General features: G+C 32.8%; 1 protein-coding gene across 4 annotated transcripts in view; it reads left to right on the top strand.

The window, feature by feature from the left end:
- Positions 1 to 23,805, top strand: part of LOC143151040 (tether containing UBX domain for GLUT4) — a 36,533-nt gene that overhangs the window by 2,563 nt on the left and 10,165 nt on the right. For 3 of the 4 annotated variants that reach the window (XR_012993222.1, XM_076319772.1, XM_076319770.1), the window contains exons 4-5: positions 8,544 to 8,927; positions 8,994 to 9,351. Coding sequence is in view for 3 of the 4 variants with exons in the window: in XM_076319772.1 (XP_076175887.1) it covers positions 8,544 to 8,927; positions 8,994 to 9,351 (742 nt within the window). In the remaining variant the exon portion in view is untranslated. The remainder of the gene's footprint in view (positions 1 to 8,543; positions 8,928 to 8,993; positions 9,352 to 23,805) is intronic. The other variant, XM_076319771.1, reaches the window with a different exon arrangement.

Raw genomic sequence — 23,805 nt, 5'->3', positions numbered from 1 at the left:
CTTTGTGTGGTATATATGTATAAGTTCTAATTTTTAGTACAACTGATTAATTAGAATCATTAATTTAAATGTCAAATGTTTTGTTCTTTAATATGCCATATTAGTTTATCCACATGAATAGTTTCAAAATTATTAATGGTAACGAAAAATAATTGAAGAGAAAGTTAAATAATATTGTAGGATACTATCTACTGAGTAATTCCTTTGTAGATATAAGTTTTTTTGACATTTAAAGATTACCTTTATTTTTGTTGATAGGAATATGTAAATTAAGAACTTAGAAAAGATAATTGTGGGAGGGACTTAAGGGTGATAGGATCTGTACTTACAATCACTTTTACGATTCCAGGTTTATAATTCAAACAGATTAATTTTTGCATATCATCTCTAAATTTTGTGTTGTAATTTGTGTTTTAAAAAAAATTTTTAAATTCAAGTTAGAATAATGTATATAATACTATTGCCATATTACAGAAATGGAAAAAGTTGAAAGACGACATTGTACAATTTGCTCAATATTTTAAATAGTGTTTTGTTTTCTTGATAAATAATTCAAATTTGAAATAGAAAAGTTCTCAATTTGAAGTGTTTCATAAGAATGTATTTTGAGTGAATGCAAAGAGTAATTACTTAAGATCTGGTACTCAAATTCCAGTGTTTCCAAATATTTTATTTTTATTTGATAAGTATTCTGATCCTTCTGTATAAATTTCTGTTTATAAATACGCAAATAATTTGTGTGTGTTTATGTGGGTGGGTGGGTGGGTGGGTATAAGGGTGGATGTGCGTTATAAAATATATTGCAACTTATAAACTGGAAATAGAGTTCTTCATAATGAATATAACTTAATAGCATATCTATAAATTTACAATTATATACATTACCACTCAAAAGTTTGGATTGCTTTCTGATTTTTAATAAATTAACCTTTTTCAAAAATATATAAAGGTTTTATTGAAAATATACTAGTACTATTCTTACGTACTATTTGTATATTACTTAAGTATAATTTGAAGTGATAATTATGATTCTAATATAATTACTTTTTAGAAAAGTGGCTTTCTATAGATGTTTTCAAAAACATCATGGTTTAATTGAATTTCAATCCAGAGATTAAAGAGGCCATTACATATTTTTATAAATATCTTCTTCTTTAATTTTAAATATGCTTTGCACAGCTTAGAAATGTATTTTAGATCATTATCTTGTATAATAAATCTTTTGTCCACTAATTGTGTCTCTGAGACACGACACATCAATTGCATGTTTACATAAGATACTTTTATTTTTTTTTTTTTTTTTTTCAGAATACCATCAATTTTGATTATATCTCCTACCCCTTTTACTGTGAAACATCTTGCTACCATTATTGAATAGCTTGCTTACGTCTGTATGACGTAATCTGAAAGCATCTGTTCTTTGGCATGAAACTTAAAATTATAAGTTTAAAAAACTGTATTTTATTCATTTAACAACTACTTGTTCAGTTTTGCCCACTAGAAATATTTTGATCCATTTCATTTTCATAGGAGTGTATTTTCTTGGAAATTCTACCATGAAGAATAGTTTCTATCAAGTCCTTTTATTGTTGCAAATTTACGAATATTAAGACTTTCTTCTTGCCTACTAATCACTCTTAATCTACCTAATAGCACTACAAGTTTCAGTTTGACCTTTCTAATTAAATTACAGGGTGTTAACCATTCTTATTGTTGTAAATTTTTAATGATCATTCTGCATGAATTTTAAAATAATGAAAATTTGTTGTCACAAGGTATTGCTTAGTAACAAAAAGCTACTATCACTTGTTTATAAAATACTGTCAAAATCAAAATAATTGGATAATTGATCACCAACTAAATGAAAGAGCATTTTGTATCTTTTCCATATTAATTTAAAAAATATTTACGAATAATAATAATTTTTATCCTATACCATACATAAGTAATATCATTTCAATGTGTAAGAGTACAATTTTCAATAAAACAAGCTCTAAATTTTTTAATGGCAATGTATATGTATTAATTTTGATTGTTACCAGTTTATAGAAAGAATTTTCATTATCAAAACATAACCGCAATGTATATTTTTCCGAAATGAATAATTTCTTAAAATCTAAGGATTCAATAAAGGTTCATTCTCTTACTTATCACCAATTGTCTGTGCCAATCTTTGAAAACATAATACGCTCGGTTTTTTATACAATTAATATCAAACAGACAAATATTTTCAAACATTAATCAAATATGTTTTTCAAACAATATAAGAAGGACAAATTGTAACTGTAATTCAATTTCATTTATATGATGTACACATTGTAAAAAATTTATTTACACTGCTTTTATAACATGCTTCATCCTTCTGGTTTTAAAATGAAATACACGTACATGTATGTAGTAATGGTTGAGGTCGTTACTCGATCAGGATTGAATTGTAACAGTCTGAAGGATAGGTAGGAAAAACTATATCATTCCTGTTTCTCCTGCTCGCTCTTTAGCACACTTTGTACAGTAACCTTGGTGTAAAACCGAGAATCCACCAACCGCGTACGAATAAACGAAATTTGCGAAAATTCTCAAGTTTTATCTCTGCCTCTAGGAATGAGGTAATTAAACACATGGATTGAAGAGGGTTTATAATACTAATTATTATTTCGATCTTTGAAAAGTTGCAAATGCGGATCATGCCGCAACATATTGGTAAACAGTTTGCCTACTGTATGTTTTTGTGTTTTACTTGCTCCTTCATGAAGGGGAACCTGAAACAAGAGTTATAAATAACGGAAACGAGTGAAAAAAAATGAATGAGAAAGAGAAACAAACAGTATTAGCGCCATTTTAATTAAATAAAATAACGAGTAATGAATTACGGATAACTCTTCACTCGTTAACAAATAGCTATTCAAATAAAATGTTAACGAAAAAAAAAATAATGAGAATAGACAATTACATGTTTATTTATTATGCGAATAATTACTTAATGACTAAAATTGTAGTCAAATAGACTAACTAGTCAAGGACTTTAAGAGGTAAACCTCTTTCTCTGCGGCGTATTCCTTGTCCTGTGTTCGTCCCTAGTCGACAATTAGGCGGTCCCTTGTCATAAATCTGTAATCTATATGCCACATATATCTACAATGGCACTTATGCCATATACGATAGTTAAGTGACTAGCTTTAATCGGCCAGTCTACTTGCTGAGAATTTATTCCTGGAACAAAAATGAATGGGATATAACACCAACTGTGGGCAAACTAGAACAGCCAGGGTTTCGAGCATACTCGTGCGTTTGCTAACTGGAAGAAATTGATTCTGTGCGCCAATCAATCGCTCGTGGTTAAAACTTCAAAGAGACGTCAAATGCGTATCGGTGTGCCAATATTAATGCAAATTAAAATTTGAGATATTTTTAATTATAATTTATTCAAATCATTTCTGAAAGACACACATTTTTAATCACACAGTTCACAGTGTATGATTAAAAATGATCCAGATAATGTATTCAGACTTCATCGGAAAAATGTCATCAATCTATTAATATTATTTTTATGAAGATACAATGAAGAATAGAAAAGTTTTTAATTTGCATTAGTAGTAGATACAACATCGACATGTACTCATCGCCGCTTTGAAGTTCGATTAGCTAGTTTTCCAATTCACGACTGCCAGCCGCTCCAGTCGACAGTTATTACGCTAAAGAAATATAACACCAGTGATTGAGGTGATTCCTAGTATTGAATCCTTAACGCAGACTTGATCTAAACATTACTGCAATAAATAAACAAATATTTATTCGTTATTATTCGAATAAACGTAATCGTATTATTATAAATAATTAATAATAATGGATATAAATACCATTCTTTAATAATTATTTAATCAAATAATGCATAAACATTTGTCTAGACGTTACTATTTATCAATAAATAATTATTTGAATAACAAATGAACATTTTTTTCGTTTATTCATGGCTGACGAATAAAAAGAAAAACAAATGTATTGTATATAAAATTTTTAAAATAATAAAAAGGAAAAAAATTGTATCTGCAAACCAATCAAGTTCAGGCACCATTCAAGTTTGATAATCCTTACATTAGTCAATGACCACGATGGCTCAAACAGAAATTACAAGTGGGTGAATATAAGTATTTAATTCCCTAAATTGCTGACTGAGAGGAATGGGAAAATGTACTACGGTGAGGACCGTTTCTCTCCTCGCATCATGCGTTGAAGACAGAATCGCGATGTGATTCGTGACCTTCTCTCACTCGAAAGCCTTAACGCAAAATACGCGAAGGAGGGGAGTAGCCTCCACCGTCCTACTTTCTTCTACTCCTCCCAGTCAGCGACGAGCGACAACGATCGTAAATTAGAAAGCGTTGTTTGACCAACTCGAAACTTTACCTGGTTTTATTTGATACTTTCAATTATTTTGTTTTTCTTTTCGTACTTGCATTTTCTTTCCCAAGACTTTCATCAGTTATACAATATTAACCCTTTTAGTGCTGAACGACGATATATCGTTGGGTATGCGATGGTACCTTGTTCTTCGCATTGCGAGAAAGCTCTATTTCAAAATAAATATATAAAATGTTATAAACGGTCTAATTTCATTGCAAAAGAATTTAAAAAATTCTTAACCAGAACAATACGCAGGAACAGAAAATATATTCTACCACAGCTCAAACAGAAATTACAAGTGGGCGAATATAAGTATTTACGAAATCGGGAAATACTGTTATTAGCATATAATGTATAGAAGGAGGGAAAAGGTTTGCATTGTTTGTAGTAGAAAGGATGGTGGGCCTGTGCGAAAATCACGCACAATTTGTAATCATTGCAATAAAGGGTTACACGGTGTATGCATCAGTATACATCAATAAATGCTAAATAAATTGCTTGTTTAAGTAAAAATAAGTAGATATTATATATTTTTAGTAGCCAGATAATTAAATATAAATATTTATAATAATACCAACATTTTTTTTAATCACGTTATAACGGCTACACGATCCACTTGTTCTGTAGTAGATCTGTCTGACGCTTGCCGTGCATCAGGCTTTAAGTTTTTGTTCTCAGGACCGATATTAGTTATTTTATTAAAAACGATTGAAAATGAAATACTTACATTTCATTCCATGTGACCTACATAAAACTGTGATCAAACGATGATTAGTGCAAATATTGTTTGTAGAAGAGAAACTTGTTTCTATGTTTTCCATCATGATTTATATTGATGTTATTATATAATTTTCAATAAGTATTGAAATACAATTGGCATTACATCCCCCCCCCCCCCCGCCCCATTTTCTTCCACAATAGGCTGCATTTAAAATTGTTAAAATATCATTTTTAGTTTGATTTTTATGAGCTTTTTTCCATATCTTGGTAAATTCGTTGAATTCGTACGGTTATCTGCGCATAAGCAGTCGTTTTTCGCTCGGCACTAAAAGGGTTAAATTGGTAGACGTGTGTAGAAATCTTACATATTACACGAAGCACTAACAAGTAGAAATTGAAATTTAATTTGTCTTTAACGGAGGGTTGACGCTACGGAACATCCAGTTATATATTCGTAAAATTGAACGTACACCTATGTTCGTAGTAAACATTTTTGGGAGAATGAATAAAAATATGCATTTAATTTAAGAGTAAAAGAGTAATGTATATTTGTTTGCAGAGCTTAACAAGAGATTGATAAAAGAAACTTTAAATATTATTAAGTATTTGGGTGTACACAACTAAAATTATAAAAATACAAATTTTGTTCTAGCATTAATTGAGCGTATATATTCATATTTAGAAATTATAACACACGAATGAATAAATATTATTTTATTGCACAGCCTTCGGCTTTAGTGATAGTCAATAACCGTGAGGGCGTAGACTGGATCAATTCTTTAACGAAGAAGGGCAATATATTCTATTTCTCGTGTAATTTTAGTTTTAACTATTCTATATTCGTAAAATTGTGATAACAGCTTTGATTTCCTTTCCCTCCAGACATGTTCGATTGGGTTAAGATTGTGTGATCGGTAAGGGATTTTTAATAATATAAATTTTGATATATTACATATTAACCATTTTTGCATTAAATACAATGCATGTTTCTTTATGATCTCCTTACTGTAATATCCTACAAACTATTTCTACCGATATGTGTTTTCTAATTCGTATTGAAATTTCCATTTTTGAATTTTTCACGTTTGTTCCCGAATTTATTTTAATCTGTCTGAAAATAAATTGATTATCCATGTCGAATAATAACTTTGTTTCCTCTTCCAGATGTATTACGAATTGTTCTTTTATACCGATAACTATTTATCACAATTAGTTAAAAGTTTAGCCTACCCACCGATTTTGATAATTTTCAGATATGTTATAAAGAACAAGATTTCAAACACTTTTTTTCTCTGCATGTACATGGCGGTCGGTCTTAATTTCCAAGATATTCGCAAAATATTTCAGTTGGTACTGTGAATCCGACTTTGCGAAAGTATTTTTTCAAGTATGCATCGTTTCTATAAATATGTACGTCACAACAGCTACTAACAGTGGTAATCAATTTTATATGACGGTTGGATCAAACGAAAAATCACGTTGGCTGCGTGGTATCGTAATTTAATGTAGACGAGAGAATCTTAGCCTTATCTTAACCTAATTCGCAATTATCATAATTGTATTAATTTTTACGAATTAGGTTAAAGCCATTTTTTCTCTCGTTTTCATGTCAACTTGGAATCGATTATAAATCGTTAATAAGTTTATAGAAACAGTAGATAAATTAACTGCCATGAATGTGCGTGTATAGACACAATTCAACGTGTTGTACCGATAGAATTTTTTAAATATTTCGAAAATAAAGGTCGACCGTCATAATCGTGCAAAAGAAAAATTTATTCCAAATCTTGTCCTTTATAACATATTCAAAAATCATTAAAATCAGTGGTTAGGTAAAACTTCTAAATCATTATTGTATATTGTTATTAACTCTTTCGTCTATTTTTACTACAACATAATCGCGTACTTAATTTTGTGAGTAACTATGCGTAGATGTAGGTTTAGAGTTTAGAAGGGAGAAGGGAGAAGAGGAAGCACATCTAGAAACATAAATTTGCAGCATTTGTATTGTGGCTCTTTTATATCATAGTCTATTCATCGTTCCCGCTGTTTTCACTCGCTCTAGTTTTTGACTTATCTCCATAGACAAGCGAGAACACAAAAATTCATATTTATCCTCTGCTTACTAATGATAGGTTTTTCCCAAAATTCTCCAGACGTTTTCGGAAAACCAGAGCCACCAGTTAAGATCAGGTATCACGCAGTGTACAAGCTATGTATGTAAATGAGCGAGACTGCACCATGGTATTTAGTTACCATTTTCTCATATATACACATATGAAACACGTTGTCGAGCTGCATTATTGTTGCTTTAAAAAAGACTAAAACTATCCATGTTACATATAACGTCATACTTAACAATTAATGCAATATATAACAGTTTCTTTTATTGTGTCACAAATTCTCTCTCTCTCTCTCTCTCTCTCTCTCTCTCTCTCTCTCTCTTGCGGTGAAGGAAGTTTCAAATTACTAATGAGTTATCATAGAAATAATTTTTTACTTTATCTACCAATAGTAAAGTTATAAAACTACTAAGGCCAGTGAGGTCCTTACATTAAAATGATATCAAACCTGATATGAACATATTTGAATGATTTTGAGTATAACGACTTAAAATGAAAGTAGAAAAGTAAAAGAAAATAGCAACAAGTATTTCTATAACTGCTTTATACAATAGTTTTATACAAAAATAAAATGTGGTAAAAATTACTGAATTGTATTTCTTTCTACAAAAACAAGTTAAAACTGTCTGTATGATCATTATCATATAATGTATAAAATATCTACTCCACAATGAAGTATTAACTGCATGTTTTCCCCATTGCTCACTCTCTCTAACCGTTCCCTATGCGTTCTCACTGTTTTTACTTTTTTGCACTTTCTTCCTCGATATAAACATAGGTATAGAGAGTCATTTTCCTTTTTATTACGTTACCATCTGATATCGATCCAGTGACTCAATGAAAGAGACTAGATATCGAATAGATTGTGTTTTAGCTTAATATTCTAAAGTTTGTTAAAGTACTGTCATGCAGTTTTTCTGTTTCATGACATTAATTATGTTTGTATATGTTTTATGGTATTCTTACACAAACACTTTTGACTATAATTTCGGAGAGCAGTATGTATTTCTAAAGGTACACTATATTAATTTGCAAAATAACTATTAAAAAAAGTACATTATTCTGTTTAGAAAAATAACGATTATCATCAAATATTGAAACTATTCTACCTGTGACATAATTATGCTCACTGTCTAATATTTTTTTTTTTAATTTTACAATTTTCATCTATAATATTCATTTTATAGCAAAGAAGACGAAAATCGAAATTACTGAAAACTATCAATAAAATTCCAACTATGTTTCGGTAAACGATAGGATATGCAAAAGTCTATTTTATATTGTAAAATTATTTTACAGATTTATGGAATAGAAGCTTTGAAGAATACAACTTTAAAGTCATTAGGACTTACTAGTGGTAAAGCTATATTACGTCTTATGTACCGAGATCCTCTCCAACCAAAAAATCAAATTGTTCTAAAAATTGATTCGAACAAAGTATCAAATCCCACAATTCTGTCGAAAAAGGAATCACAGAAATCAAAAGAATTAGAAGCTTCTTTTCAAAATGTAGACGTTACCACAGAAGTATTAGTAACCTCGAATAAAGAAAATAAAATTTTTGCAACAGAGGAAAATCAAACAATACCATCAACTAGTAAAAACTACGCCATTGCTAACAGCCAAATTGTATCAAATTTTTCCACTAAGAATGAAGTAACAAATATAAATAAAATAGAATTTGTAAGATTTATTTATATAAAAACTTAGATCTAAAATATATGTATTATTTATAGCTTTTTATTGTAGTTAGGCGAGAGAAATGCTTTAATATTCGACCATGCTTCACTTCAAGCATTACCTAAAGAAGAATTACCAGACGATTTTTTCGATTTAACAGTTGATGATGCAAAAGTATTATTAAGAGATGCTAAACGTTATAGAGAAAACCTAGAAGAAGCCCCTCTTTTAACAAATGTTCAACGACAATTCAATGAAGAAAAAAGAATATTAAATCAATTAAATAAGTATCGTTATACAATAATTCGCATACAATTCCCAGATCAATTTATTCTTCAAGGTTTATTTCGGCCGTTGGAAACTGTACAAACGATACAAAATTTTGTAAAAGACTATTTGACTGATCCGAATGATGACTTCATAATTTGTAAGTAAGGGTAATATATAACAACTATAATTTGAGCCAGTATGTTAACACATAAATATCTTTAAAATTATAGGTATTAAAGAAAATTTGTTTTTAATGAAATTTGATTAAATCAGATCTTATTCGTATATTTATATTTTGAAACAGTATAATAACATATTATTGTGATTCTTCAAATAGACATTCCACAAAATGATACATTCAAATTACCTTGATATTATCGCAATTACCTTTTTCAATTTATGAACGCTTACATAACCGACGACATACCGTAATTTGTTTACTAATACAATAATATCGTTGGATAGTTGTATATACGAAAAATAATTTAAGATAAATTTAAAGAAGTAAATATGATGTTCATATCTCAGAAGTACTTAAGGCTATAAAAAAATGATTACATGTATATAATTTTTTATATGAAATTCTGGAAATTGAAAGTTTTTTCGCAAAAGTTGTTTGTCTGCCAATGTTTGCGTCAACGTAGAAGATGAGCTGAAAATATGAATACCTAAGTGCTAACATTGACAACAATGCATGTGTTGTACATTGTCCGATGGATTGTACAATAATGAAATTGTTAATTTAAATAAGAAAAGTCTTCGTAAACGATACCGTAAAAATGTGTGATTCCTGGTATGAAATAATTTTCGACAACATCAGCAATTTTCAATGCTCAATTAAAAAGAGAGAGTGTTTAAACTCGTTTAAATCGGACGAGCGTCTTTGATTTAAACGATACGTGACAAACGGGTCATTCAATAGTAGACGATACACAGGTCATTCTACACCAAATTGTGGTAAATCACTTTTTGGGTTTGATTTTATAAATTTTGATAAAATTGGAATATTATATACGCTGCACGAAATTAATGGGTGTCTACGTTATCATTTTACTGGTTTCGAATTCTTCTAAGCACTACAGAACATAATTGTGGAATTGTTGCCTATTTTGGCAAAAACCATTCATAAAAATGAATGTAAGTATCAACCGTACTGAATTTGTCGTTTTTTAATTTTGTTGAGAAGGATCGAATAACCGTGATAAATTATCTATTACACCGAAAAAGTTGTTTTTGCACACAACCAATTATAAACAAATACTTACTTTACAAATTTCAAAGTGAAAAGAAACTTCAACAAATTTTATAAAATTAATTAGATTTTATAAACGCAAAAATTCTTGCTTTGTTTTGTAAAGTTTCCGAGAAACTTTTACTTGACATATAAAATATTGTAAGTGGGCACATCTAGTGGCAGAGCTCTGCCACCGTTCATTTCTTTCATTAGAACAACATAGATCTTTGCATTTTTAGAGAGCACATATAAATACAAATAACATTTGAAAGTTTTTTCCTGTCACACATAATTTAAGATGCATAATGGTATAGAATTCAATCAAGAATTACATTTGGAAACTATTAATTGAAACAATTCCTGTACTTTCCAAACAATTATTTATTCTTTTCTGTGTGCTTTCTCGAACTTTCAAGGACAGTCGTAAAGTGTCAGAGATACCATTTAAAATCCATTATTTCATATTCTCTCTTATTATAAAAAAAAAAAAATCGTAAGGTAATAGATTCGTTGTGATTTTTTCCAAATAGTTTATCAAATAATGTCATTTGTTTGTTCGAAACGTTTCAAAGAAATGTGATTCATTTTTAGATAAACTATCCAGAAATGCACGGGTTTATGTGCCGCCTTATTAAAAAAATAAAGGGTGGTATCCTTTTGCTCCCTTGAGATATCTTATATGTCACATAATTGGCTCCCATAAGCTCTATAAAACCAAGTGATTATGCTCCTACCTCTAATAGGTTCCAAAAAAACACTTTTTAATATTTTAGTTAGTTCATTCTTATACTATAAAGGAATGAAGGTGATGTGTCTGTTATTCCATCGAAATTACTATACATTTTTCAGAATCTGCCGTGTTTTTCATTTTATTCAGATACAAATTTTATGTTTCGATAATGTAAAAGTGTGTTTGGAAAACTCGTCAAAAGAAAATGTAATCGTATTTAATTTTTGAAAGTGGATTATGCAATTAGAGTCAAAAAGTTTTCAAAATATAGGCAAATGTTGTCAAATCCGAGACAAGACTGACGTATTCAAACATAATAATTTGGGATCAGTGACTCACACATATTCAATTTAAAAATATTTTTCAATCCATAATCTAAAACACTGCGATGTTTAGTTACTACTGCTTTAGTCGCAAATATTTATCGCCGTCGTAGATATCGTTGAATTTCTAGCAATTAAAGTAATATCACGATTATTGTGAAAGTGTGCATGAAGTTCTTGGCACTTGAACAGTTTCAATTACCGATCGTGAGCCTTATTTCTCTCAGTTGCCATGTCCGTTGGAGCTACGATAAAAAAAACAAACCATCACTATTGATAGTGATGCTTTATCACTTATGAGTTACTTTCGAAATCATCAATTCGAACAGTCGACAGATGTGAATTTAAAAACCAATTGGCCGAATTTAAAAACATTTCTATTTCTCATTGTATCTTTGTGAGAGTATTATTAATGAGTTTGTAAGATTTTCCTGATTAAAAGTAAGCCAGAACATGATCCTACTCGGACTATTTTTAATTATATGTAATTGAAAGTTTATTAGAAATGATTCAATTAAATTTTAATTAAAAATAGTCCGAACGAGATCCTGTTTACATATACTTTCACCCCAAAGAACTCGCAAATCAATTAAGGAAGCAGGACAGTTTGAAATTTAAAAAGAATTGATTTATTTTTATCTTAAATAGTAGTTTGAATCCTTAAGAATAAAATGTGAAAGGTCCCAATCTTTAAAAGAATCTATTTTTGGAGGTAAGAAGAGCATAACAGATTTGTATACATGTATGCCGCAACATTTAGTCAACCGATTACTTTGAATTTTTTTAGATATCTTTACTATAACATTGTTAGGAAATGACATAGCAATTTTTTTTAAATTTTAATTATATCGGGAAAAAAAGACATAAATTTTTCGTCCAAATTCGACTTCTCAGAAACAAATAGTTGCCAGTTTGACAATTTTCATAAAACTCAAATTGTGCAAATCTCTAGAGAACATATTGTAATTTTTAGCATTTTTTATACAATATTTCTGTTACACCTCGTTCCGTTTGGTTAGAATCGTGCACACCAATAGGCAATATCGGAAGATGATCATTGAAAACAATTACGTCTCAAACGCAAAGAACGACCATTTTCTAAAAAATTACTGTTTTTTGTAATTCGTACTATTGTAAATTGAGTAAAAAAAACTTATATTAACCAAATATTTACTTTCGCTTTGGTGTTAATTTATAATATGTATTATTTTTTAACACGTTAAACAGACCTGTTCCTTTAATATTGCTCGATTTTATCAAGGGACATATATAAGGAAAGACAAGGTATAATGAACACTTTGTTTTAAATTGGACGAACAAACAAAACGTGAGACAAAAATAATAACTTTCCTGTACAGGTGTCTTATGTGACTCTTTAATTATAGAAAATGAGATTTAAAGTTGAGAAAAATATTTAGTAAATAAAAAAACCAAGATCTGAAAGTATTGACATATCGTCCTCAGAAAAATGGTACAGGAAAATCGAACACTTATTTCAAATCGTAAAGAATGGAAAATCTTTATCTTTTTTTTCAGTGAAAACTCAAATTTTTATATAATAATAATATGAAAAATTGTTTAAATCATGAAAATTGCATAAAATAATAATAATATCAATAATACATATAACAAAAAGTATAATAAGGAAAGACACACACACACATCCAGTCAAATATCTTGAAAACCGTTGATGATAGTGAAAAATATTTGAAATAAAAATTAAATGGTTTCAAGAGGGACATAATCTAATAATGTTAGTAATATTTTCCTATGTCGATGTGTAAGAAGATATGACGGTCAACTTCATTCTTTTAAATAGAATCGCATATTTTTTGTTACATCAATCGATGCAGCTTGTTATTTTCTACATAAAAATACTAAATCATTTATTGCACAAAATCATTGATTTAGAAGATATTTTAATTTTAGTATTAAGAAATAGCCAATACGCGTTGTATCTGAGATATCGTGTCCTAATAGATGTTTGTAAACAAATGTTAATCTGTAGTCTATCAGACATTTCTAAGCGATGAATCGTTCACTTTTCGTCTTACAAAAGAAATTGTTGATACGATTATGATATCGGGGGAATGCCGGGGTCAGTGCAGAGAAGCTGCACAACGATATTGTGTGAGGTATCAACGACATCCAAACCATAGTGTCATTGCCCGATGTCGAATATACAGAATATCACGCTATTAGTGTCAGATCTTTAAATCCTACCGTTAGTACTCGAGAAATTGAAAGATTACACAACATTTCTCAGTCTATAGTTTGTAGAATATTAAGAAGAAATCGATTTCATCCATATCATATCTCCTTACGTAAAGAATTAAATGACAGTGATTTTGATCGCCGTTTCCGATTTTGTAGATGAGCACATCGTACAGTGTGCCGAGATCCATTATTTTTTCGACATGTTTCGTTCTTCAATGAGGTCAATTTTAATAACAGGAGAAATTACTGTTATTGGTGTGACAATAATTCACGCTGGCTTCATTTTGTTCCACATCAACACAGGTGGTCTTTCAATGTGTAGTGTGGAATTCTTAATAGGTATCATCGGTTCATACTTTTTCGATAATATTTCCATTGAATAAACGTACAATGAGTTCATTCGAGATAAACTTTGAAAATTGCTACATGACGTTGATTTAGCAACGAGAAAACGAATGTGGTTTCAACAGGATGGGGCTTCGGTCCATTATGATCGTAGAGTTCACGCCACATTAAATCTGGAACGGCGCATGGTTGGCGACCGTAATAAATAAGAAAAATGTGTACAAGTCTTAAAAAACGATTTTATGCGTTTATGATTTTCACGTGCGCGATACACTTCGCAACAGGAAATATCGCCAACTGTGTACTACTAGAGGTTTGGCTGCGCCGATTATGCGGTCCGGAAAATTCCGGATACATACATATTATACATATACAGTCTGTCTAACAAGAGCGTGTACGACAAAACTTTTTCCTATGAATTGTTAGCTGGGAAATTGCCACTCGGGCGTACTCAGTTATCGCCTATTCTTGGTCAGAGCATTACATATTTTGAGAGTTAGACATTACGAGTGTCGCATATGCATCACGTTACGAAGTAGTGTTTCTGTGTTCGCATCCAAAAGGACCAAAAATCTCATACTCAGCGACTGCTAAATACATGAAAAAGTCGAAAAAATTGGTTAGTAAGTGGGTGAATCGATATTTGGAGGTAAAAAAGGTCGATGAGCTGCCAGATCGTGGCATTACACCAAAGACATCGAAAAAGGAAGACAAACTGATACTACGGACATTGGAGAAAATTCCTGGTCTATCCTTACTTTGGGGGCAAGTAATCTTACGTAAAAAAGGTGTGAATATATAATGCGAAACCATAAGAAGACGTTTATTGGCCAATAATGTGAAATTTCGTAGCACATTAAAAAAACTGTGCGCTACTGTGCGACAAACGTGTCGAAAAAAGACTCGCTTGGGCGAGAGGAAATTCGGACCGCGATTGGGACAACGTCATTTTTTCCGACGAGGCTTCTTTTTGGGCACGTTCTTCGGTAACTCATACCTGGTGTACTCTTGCAAACAGACTCGTGTAACGAGCCGTTAAACACTCGGTAAAGGTGCACGTTTGGGGTTGTTTCTCGAAACAGGGATTCGGAACTTTACACATGCTTACAGACAACCTGAATACTGCCAAAATGGTTAAAATCTATCAGAGGGCTTTATTACCGTCTGCCCAAAGGTGGTTTACAAGTAGAAATGAAAATTGATTATTACAAGAAGACAACGACCCGAAGCATCGAAGCCGACTGTGCACTGCGTGGAACGAAGAAAATGGTGTCGATGTGCTTGATTGGCCTCCACAATCGCCAGGTGCAAATACGATCGCAAAATGTTTGGGCTATTATAAAATTCAAGTTGAGGAGAAAGAAAATCTACACAGTTGAGCATCTGTTCCGACAAATTCGACCGGTGTGGAGATCTTTGTCCCAAAATTGTGCAACGAAACTAATAGAAAGTATGCCTCGGAGATGTCAATTAATTATTGATAACGAGGGCGATTGGACATCGTATTAGTAATAAAGCGTCTTAGTCCATATCATAAAGAATATGTGTATTTTTTTTCAACTCAATATCCCAAATAGTTTGCGAGTTTTGCCGTACACGCTCTTGTTAGACAGACTGTATATATAGACCCGAAACGAAACGTTTCGCCAGTTTTTTGTCTAACCAACTCACGGTAGATAGTTGCTTCGACGATCGACCGAATAGTTCTGTCCAAATACAGTACATTACCAAAACTTTATGCGACACTTTAATTTGTAACCTTTCTAACGTTAGAAACCGTTTCGAAACCGTTGGATTGGACGAAATGGACGTATTTTTGTCAAGATCGCTAGATCAGATCTTCAGATTTTTTTTTCTACGAGGGTACCTGAAAAATAAAATTTACGTATACAATTGCACCATTCCGGGTGATCTAAAACAAAAGATTCTGGATACTTACAAAGAAATTTCTATGGAAAGACTGGAAAACGTTGAAAGATCTTTTAAAGACTGAGTAAATCTTTGCATTCAGAGTCATATCTTTGAATATCAACTTTAGATGCGTGAATACTCCTCTTTAGATATACTAAGCATTACTAAAATTAAAATATCTCCTAAATCAATGATTTTGTGCAATAAGTGATTTAGTATTTTTATGCAGAATATAACAAGCTACATCGACTGGTAAAACAAAAAAAATGTAATTCTATTTCAAAAAATGAAATTAACCTTCATACTTTATTTATGGGTTTACTTAAACAAATCTAATTAATATCAGATTATGTGCGCCCTAAAACCATTTAACTTTTATTTCAAATTTTTGTCAGTATCATCAACGATTTTCAAGATATTTGACTGAATCGATTTAAATGGGTCACCCTCTATAACTCATCGTCTTTTTCTGCACTAGAAAAAGTTTGTCCCCACTTGATGGGAAGGTAAATGCTAATGTTGAAGTTTGTGTTTCACCATCTGTGGAAGTGAAAAAGTTGAAGTTCTTCATATCGAGCACCTTGTTCTCTGGACGTTGGTGGTGATTCACGTGTAGTATTCAAATTTAATTCTACAAAGATATTCATATGTAAATTATTTTTGCGCTTTAACACTGTACATATATACAGTAAAAGAAATACTTTCATTTTTCTTAAAATATAGATACTCCATTTCGTCCTGCTTTCACAAACAGTTTAATATTTTCACTTTGACTTGAGGTACCGAGTCCGTTGACACGACAAATTATAATATTGTCTCGTTATAAGTTGTCATTTATGTTTCGTTGTAAATTGTCTCTCTATTCCTTCCACTATTTTTGTAGTTGCCACGGCGAATGCGGCAGATTGCGAATGAGCGAAAGAGCACATGACAACGACAAACCATAAAGTTCGCTCGAGACTTTGTTGATTATAATAATTAATCTTATATTGTGACGATCTTTCTTTTTCCTGTAATAATAAATCCGTGAGTGGATTTCTCATTGTCCGCTGTTCTAAACACCACGTTTGAAGGTGGTTTTCCAAATCCTCAAAACTGTATGTTCTTCTGTTAATTAATCCGAATTCACGGATTCGTTTTGATCTATAGCTTCTTAATTTACTTTCCTCGCATTGAATGCATCGAACTATTTCTATACAGATTTGGTACTGCTCTGCTAAATTGGGTATAGTTCCTTCCGCCGCGTTCAACTTGTTGAGAATTGCAATCTTCCTTCCTATCGTTAATGAGGTTCTTTTCCGGACCGTGATAATTTAACAATAATTTGACTGTAATAATATACGCATACACGCATAGCGCAACTAAGATATTAATCACTAAAGTTAATAACTAAAAATAATATTTATAGATGTTCATATATTAATAATTAACAAGAAATAAGTCTTTTAAGTTTTTCTATGTACCCAAAAATTCAAATATTATAGTATGATAAATTATGGGGCAAATGGACGACTTGAGTGTCAGATGTGTGTGAGAGAGAAAGCGTGAGAACATAGAATCGGGAATATAAAGGGTACTGTAGCGTTGAACGGGGGATTGTTGTACAGCATGTCATTGGTCGAAGCAATATGTCTCTGGTCGAGAGTCATTGTTGGTAGTTGTTGATCAGTCTTGAATTTAGTCTCGATAGTCATACACGTATATTCTCATAATTATAATCATTATAATTTTTCCACAGTATTGCATGTATTACTCGCTGAAATTTTCTAAAGACGTGAAAAAAAAATTCTAAAAATCACAGTTTTGTTCGGGAGTCCTCAAGTAACTGCTACGTAGTCAAACGCGATGTTTTTATTAGAAGGTCTTGTTCGCTGGATAAAGCAACGACGAGTTGTGTACTGTTTCCAAATTTTCCCTTATGTTGTTTGAAACGAACCTTCAACGACCAATAAGGTCAATAAGGTCAACGACCACCAAGCCACGCTACGTGACTTTAAGCCGTTAGTTATTGGGAATTGTACGAGGTACATCGGGAATTAGAAAAAAGAAATCAAACGAGTCGTACCAGGAATATATCTATTAAATTTTGGAGATTGCGAGTCGAAGTTGAAGTAAATCGAGTAGACCTATCGCATGTAGTAGTTCCCGAATATAAAGGAAAACTAGAAAACCTGGTTGATCAGTGCGGACCTGATAAAACGCGCGAGATAGGGGAAACAGTAAGTCTCATTCTTTTCGATGGTATACCCATTTATGAGAAGCCGCGAAGACTATCCCCTCAAAAGAAGTCCGAAGTTGATAAACAAATAACGTTATGGCTAAGGGACGGGATCGTGCAACCTTCACATTCGGATTATGCGAGTCCAGTAGTATTAATAAGGAAAAAGGATGGTTCAACGAGAATTTACATTGATGATAGACAGTTGAATAAAAAAGTTGTAAAAGATAGGTATCCTCTGCCAATGATAGAGGATCGATTAAATTTATTACAAAGCGCAAAGGTATTTAGCACATTAGATTTAAAAAATAGATTCTTTTACGTTCCTATTCAAGAGAATAGTAGAAAATATACCGCGTTAATTGTGTCTAATGATCGTTACGAATTCCTAAATATGTTTGTTTTTAAAGTGTTGCTAGTAGCCAGGACTGCTCTTACATATATGGACGATTTAATAGTCCTGTTAGTTGATTTTACGCGCGGAATTGATAATCTGGAGTCCGTGTTGCTTGTCGTTTCTCAGTACAGATTGGAAATCAATTGGAGCAAGTATAGTTTTTTGAAAACTAGAATACAGTACCTTGGGCATATTGTCGAAAATGGCTGCATACAGCGGTCGAAATGTAAAACCAAGTCAGTGATGAAGTTCTCGAAGCCTCACTGCGTAAAGGATATTGAAAGTTTTTTTAAGTTTAACGGAGTATTTTAGAAAATTTATTTGTCAGTATTCGACTATTGCACAATTGCTGTCAAATTTGTTGAAGAGGAATGTTGGGTTTAAATTTGATTCGATTGAATATGAAACGTTTAACAGACTCAAATTAACTTTAAGTAGCGCACCACTGTTCAGATTGTATTATATAGAGCCGAGACTGAGTTGCTTACCGAGGTGTCTAGTTTAGGATACGGAGCGATTTTATTATAGCGAAATAGCGAAAACGATGCTTTTCACCCAGTGTATTATGCTAACGGGAAACCTACACCTGCAGAAGAGAAGTACTCGTTAAAGTATTAGCGATTGTAAATTCATTGAGAAAATGTGGATATATTTGCTGGGTATCCCTTTCAACATAGTTACAGATTGTCAAGCGTTTACGTTAACAATGAGTAAAAAAGAATTGTGCGTGCGAGTGGCTAGGTGGGCGCTTCTGTTAGAGAAATTTCAATATATTATAGAATCGAGCATAGACCGAGTAAAAGCATAATGCACGTAGAGGCGTTCAATAGAAACTTATTACCCGCGATTATGCTAGTGGAGGAGAATGAAGTTGGCACTATTGTTTGATTGCGCAGAGTCCAAAGGGACGACGATGACCTGCAAAGGATATATAATAACAGCGAGAAATGTCGAGCGAACAACTATGTTGTAAAGAATGGTATTCTATATAAGGGCGTAAATGACACACCCTTGATAGTTGCATTTGCTGTTTGGAACGCATGTACGAATGCGCGAGGATCTTGAAATCCGTCAGCTGTTAGAGAACGAATGAGTGACCGTGTTAAAATCACGATGAATTGCGAGTGCGAGCGAAGGAGTAAAATTGCTGAAGTCCAAGCGCAGAACAGGAAAACGATTCAGTAGGAATCGCAAGCTGGCGCCGGAATTAGTAGACAAGGGTAGTTGATGACGATTAAAAGAACACAGACAGTTGCAGGCTAAATACCTTGGGCCTTACCGCGTGGCAAAAAGCCTACGAAATGATCGTTACATAGGGCACAAGATTAGAGAGCATCGACATTCGGATGTTCACACGCAGTACCTAGCCTGTCATAAATCGTTCGATAAAAAATAGGCTGGGTTTAATTGCCTTGACAACTCTTAAAAATTTGCTAACGCTAACAGCCTATTCATTAAGAACTTTTACAGAAATAACCGGATTAACTTCATCTTTTCTGAAAAAGATACGAATATTTAAAGTCGAAAAAACCATTGTCAATCTTCTTTTCCGAAATAAGATACAATTAAAGGTATTGGAAAATAATATCGTTTTGTTTTTGTTTTTTTTTTCAAGTACAATTTATTAACATTTTTTAAAATTTAAATAACCTTTCCTTAAAAAAAAAAAATATTTAGTTTCTTGTATCCCTATATAAACGTAAGTGATGAAGACTTGAGCGACTCTTTATGATTTGTTGTCGTTGTCTGCGGTCTGGCTAATTTGGAGTATATAGCACTCGCGCACTCACCGCGGCAAAGAACAGAACTACAAAATAGAGGAGTGTTACATTATATGTGTGCCTGTCCCCCCAATTGAATGGTTTATGACGAGACAATACTGTATATAGCAAGAACTATAGAATGCAATATTTTACTTCCCGTTGTGGTTTCTTAATAAACAAGTTAAAAAAAAATAATTATCACAGTACTACTACATCAAGATTTTCAAAGTACAAATATCTACACTTTGATACTCGCCAAAAAACGTTCGCATCGTGCTATAATCGATAAGAGAAATGCTTTGACGATTTGTTTAATCTGCTGCTATATGATACAAATTCGATTTCCAACACTTATTTATCTAAACCAATGGCGTTCCACTTTATCCTATTTTCCCCTAATGGAAAATATACGAAAATTTAATTCGCATTAATGTTAGCACATCGATACTCGTTTGCCACCGCTTTGAAGCTTTGGTCACGGCCAATCGATTTTTCAGCTACAGGTGTGTGTTTGTGTCGGACTCGCTCATTTTCATTGTTGTATTCCATTCATTGTCCTCTTCGAGTGACCCAGTTGTTTTGAACCAGTTCTGAGAACAAATTCTGAACCTATAGTTCGTTCAATGAGTCAAATTACTAATTATAAACAAACATTTACACAATTTAAAGTTATTTCAGTTATTAACCGGCATAAATATATATTAATCAAAAAAAGTACAGCATTTATTCATTGAAAACTAAATTTGATTTATACGCTAAGAACGCTGTGAACGAGTCGAAAGAACTCAAAATAAGCAGAGAACTAATACTTTGTCTCGCTCCATTTTCCAGACGCCTGATACCATTTTTCGCATACAAAAATACTTCGTCTGTTTTGTAACATATTTCGTATTCAATCTCTCTGGCTTGCTCTCTTTTTTGGCAAGCAAGAAGAAACAACCACTCCGGAATATATATATATATATAACACATGCTATGCCTGAACCACTTGCTCTCAACGAATAAATACTCTATAACTTATCTGATAGCTGATGATAACTAATCCAAAGATATCCCCGACTTCTTGAGGTGGGGTCAAGGGAAGTGTGGAATTCCTGCATCCGGCTGTATCAAATGCGGAGCTTCACCCCCCCCCCCCCCCCAGTAATCATCCTCGCACAATTTCAGGAGAACACCGGGAACTGTAAACAGCATAACATTCGGTCTTTCTCTCCCCTGTGCAACTCGTTATCAGTGCCTGGTCCGTGTCTTCGCTTCAAGGAGGCATTTACCGCTCCCTCGGATTATCACCAGCATTGAAACGCCTAGCGGCGGGGCAAGACCGCGCTTCTTTACCATCTCTTTTTTCGGGAGGCCGCACGAAGGGCACATCCTCCAATTCGTTGCCAGTGCGGTATTTATGTATTATTTCATTCTTCTGAAGAGGAGGGACAGGTCCTAAGAGAAGGAGGGACTAGCCCTCAACCAGTCCTCTGCCCGAGGGAATTCTTTTTTTCTTACATAGAGGAAATCAAAAGGCTTCTCCGACTCTTGGGGTAGGGACAAAAGGAGCGTGAAATTTCCCGCATCCAGAAACACTAAATGCGGGGGGGGGGGGGCACCAAGAATTAAAAACATTAAAACTTCCAATGCCCCCCGCCTGTGCAGTGCGGTTTCTGCTCCCTGTCACATTCTCGTTGGAAAGGGGCAGTAAGAGGCCCCGCTCCCAACAGGGCCACAGTGCCTTGCTATTACTTTTCGTAGAGGGCCGCACAAATAGCAGCCATGAGCCCCAATATTACGACCGTCCATGACACCCATAGCCGCGCCCAACAGCATGGGGACGTAAAATGCCGCTGTCGGTGCGGCACTTATCTTGTGTCCACCCTCGAGGGAAGGGGTCAGCCCTCCCCGCGAGAACGGTTCCCTCTCAAACCCAGTGGACCTTTACACCATCTTAAGTAGCAAGTAATGTTCCGTGTACTCTAGGTACCAACCTGAAATAAAAAAAAGGTCTCGATGTCTAAAACAGTATCACTTTTCTGATTCCATGTATATTATAAAAATCAAAGTTACTTGTTTTCATGACATCTAATAATACCCCGGAATGTTAAAGCAATTCAGCACTTGAACTTAATAACTCCATTTTATAAACACATTCCATGTACAGTATTATCATGTTGCGAAAAGAAGGCACAAGTTGTTTACATTGACGCTCTGCCTGTACATTTGTAACACCATGGTTACAAATTGTGCCACGTATAAGAAATTGTTCTTTACAAAAGTATTATCCGTCCACGAAAAGAAGGCACAGCGTGGTTAGATTCTCGCTACTCTCGTAGTCCTACGATCGCAAGCAAGAATCGCTATTGGCCGAAGACAATTACAAAGACCGAGGTTGGTGATCCCAAGTCCGAATAAAAACGAATTTATAGCAAGATACATCGTCATAGCTTACGGTGTAGCATAGATACATTTGTTTACGATTTAGGTATTACCGCTGATTTGATACGTTGCTCGTAATGAAAAAATAAAAAATATAATTTAATATGCGTAATAATCATAATATTTTGAAAATTATTTATAGCGAAAAGAACTAAATTGTATTTATTAAAAATAATATAAATTCGTTGCTGGTAAGATCAACTGATCTATTAATGATATGATACAATAATCGCTCACTAGTGACTCTCGCTACGTCGCATAGTGGTTCAATGTAATGGTTATGCTTGTTTTAATTTTAGTATGACTTGTTTTTGTGTAAATTGTAATTATATAGAATTTATCTAGATAGAAGCGTAGTTATATTATTTTTGATAAGTACAAATTAGTTCATTTCTCTATAAATAATTTTCAAAATAATAATGATCGTTACGCATATTAAATTGTACTCATTTTTTCATTACGAGAAACTTATCGAATCAGTGATAGTAATTAAGCAGGAACGAAATAATTGTGTTTCTTAATAGCTAACATTTAATTAAAAAGTTAAGCCAATGACGCAGAGTTCTCTTTCAGTCGGTCTCGTTACGGTCGTCGTTGATCTTCGTCGTCGTCTTCGGCCAATGGCAATTCTTGCTTGCGATCGTATGAGGGGCAACGGACTACGGGCGGAGCATCGATGTAAACAACTTGTGCCTTCTTTTCGCAACATGATAATATCGTGCGTGACAGATAAGATGATATACGGGACGGCACAAAGGCAAAAGGGGTTCCTCGATCATTTCACCTATTCTCCATTTCAGAACTCCCGTAGTCACAATTGACATAGCACTAGAATTCCAGTACATATTTATAGGAGTTTTGTTCGATTGCTTATTGTCGATACATAAATCAGCGAATACGGGAATCCTACCACAGTCTTTTATATGATTATTTTCTTTATATTTCTATTTATTCATTTATATATTTAGTGAAAGTTTATTTTAGTAACTTTTCCCTAAATCAACTTGTTTTCCTTGTTTTTTTAACAAATGCTGTATTTCAGCATTAAA

This window comes from Ptiloglossa arizonensis, chromosome 9 (genome assembly GCF_051014685.1).
Source record: "Ptiloglossa arizonensis isolate GNS036 chromosome 9, iyPtiAriz1_principal, whole genome shotgun sequence".
Taxonomy (NCBI): domain Eukaryota; kingdom Metazoa; phylum Arthropoda; class Insecta; order Hymenoptera; family Colletidae; genus Ptiloglossa; species Ptiloglossa arizonensis.
Note: the sequence above shows the minus strand (reverse complement) of the source record. Positions and strands in the feature narration are given on the sequence as shown.